The sequence below is a fragment of the Homalodisca vitripennis genome, chromosome 6 (assembly GCF_021130785.1).
Source record: "Homalodisca vitripennis isolate AUS2020 chromosome 6, UT_GWSS_2.1, whole genome shotgun sequence".
NCBI classification, from domain to species: domain Eukaryota; kingdom Metazoa; phylum Arthropoda; class Insecta; order Hemiptera; family Cicadellidae; genus Homalodisca; species Homalodisca vitripennis.
Genome location: NC_060212.1, coordinates 144531654 through 144532957, shown reverse-complemented (window position 1 = coordinate 144532957; position 1304 = coordinate 144531654). Strand labels below are relative to the sequence as shown.

General features: G+C 39.9%; 1 protein-coding gene across 1 annotated transcript; it reads right to left on the bottom strand.

Moving 5' to 3' along the window:
- Positions 1-369: 369 nt before the first annotated feature.
- LOC124365587 (putative gustatory receptor 28b) lies at positions 370-1026 on the bottom strand. The gene has a single exon (XM_046821580.1). The coding sequence runs from the start codon at positions 1024-1026 to the stop codon at positions 370-372; it is 657 nt and encodes a 218-aa protein (XP_046677536.1).
- Positions 1027-1304: the final 278 nt, after the last annotated feature.

Here is a 1304-nt window from a genome sequence, read left to right as displayed (position 1 = left end):
AACTTTATTGTTTAAATGCAATGGAAACTGTGGAGGACACAGTTCTTAGTCAAAACTTAGTACAAAACTAGATTTCTCATTAACAGAATTGTAGACTAACTACCCAAATAAATTCATAAAATAAAATTCCTCGTTCTCGTAAGGAAACTACAAAGGCAATAAATAAATAAATCTCCTTTTTTATACTTTTTTAACAGTTAGTGATTTAAATAGACACCCAATATTGAAATTACTATTGAAATACAATTTTCTAGCAACTTAATTAATAAAAAATTATTAAATTGAGATGCTTAGTCTGCGGATTAATATAATAATCTTCAAGTCACGTAACATTTAGGTTTTGTAAGAATATGATTCCACCGGAAATGTTTACAATTCAAACTGTATCAGAACAACTAGGTAGGTGGTCACTGCAGCTGCCATCCTCGGTAGTGTAGAGTTGTGAACATCAACAAATCCAAGCCCAGATAATCTTGGTTTGTTTTTTCCTAACTGCAGTAAAAACTCTTCAAGGCATTTCACCAGAATTGGGTCCAAATCCGTGTTGACCAACTTGCAGATCGTAGGTGCTGTTTCGTCGGCCAGATCATGCACCAGTGTGCTTGCACGGAATAATAGAACCACGTAAGTAAAGTGGACGATAGCCCGAGCTCCGATGCTAGTGGCCGTGATTATGTCTCCGAACATTAGAGCGAGGGGAAAATAGAAAAGACAGATCGTGATGTTAAAAAACGTGCTAAATAAGACGGCCAACAGCTGATCTCCGTAGAAGGCGTTGATCTGGTGTACAGCATCACATAGCAACCGGTAGGCGCTCATGAGGGACTCGACCTCGCGGGTGGAGGAAACACCTCTGTCACTTTGAGGAACATTGAGGTTCGAGGGACGCTGAATGTTCGTTGGCTGTACCCTCCTACTTCTTATCACTTCCTGTTTCACCCTGAGATTGACAATATAAAACCTTGTAGCAACACTTTGAGTGACGTGGGTGAAGTGGAGGAACGTTGCCACCTGCGCAAAATGCATTGACAGTGTAGGAACATAGCAAAGTGACCCAAAGTGATCTTTATGGCCTAAACTGATAGATCTTCTGTATTCCGATATACTATCCAACATAATCAATATTACAACGATAATGAACATGAATGCTATTTTTGCCATGGCCTTCATTTCTGGTACGTTCTGCTGAAGCTTTTGATCAACGTCATTCAGGATGCCGAGGACATTATTGAAGCGCTGGTGTTTCCTGGCACAGCTGAACAATATATAGCAACTGACATAAGGTACTGAGGTACCAATCCCAG

Excerpts from the sequence above, each read along its gene's own strand:
- LOC124365587 (XM_046821580.1), bottom strand. The coding sequence starts at position 1,026 with ATGCATTTTGCGCAGGTGGCAACGTTCCTCCACTTCACCCACGTCACT.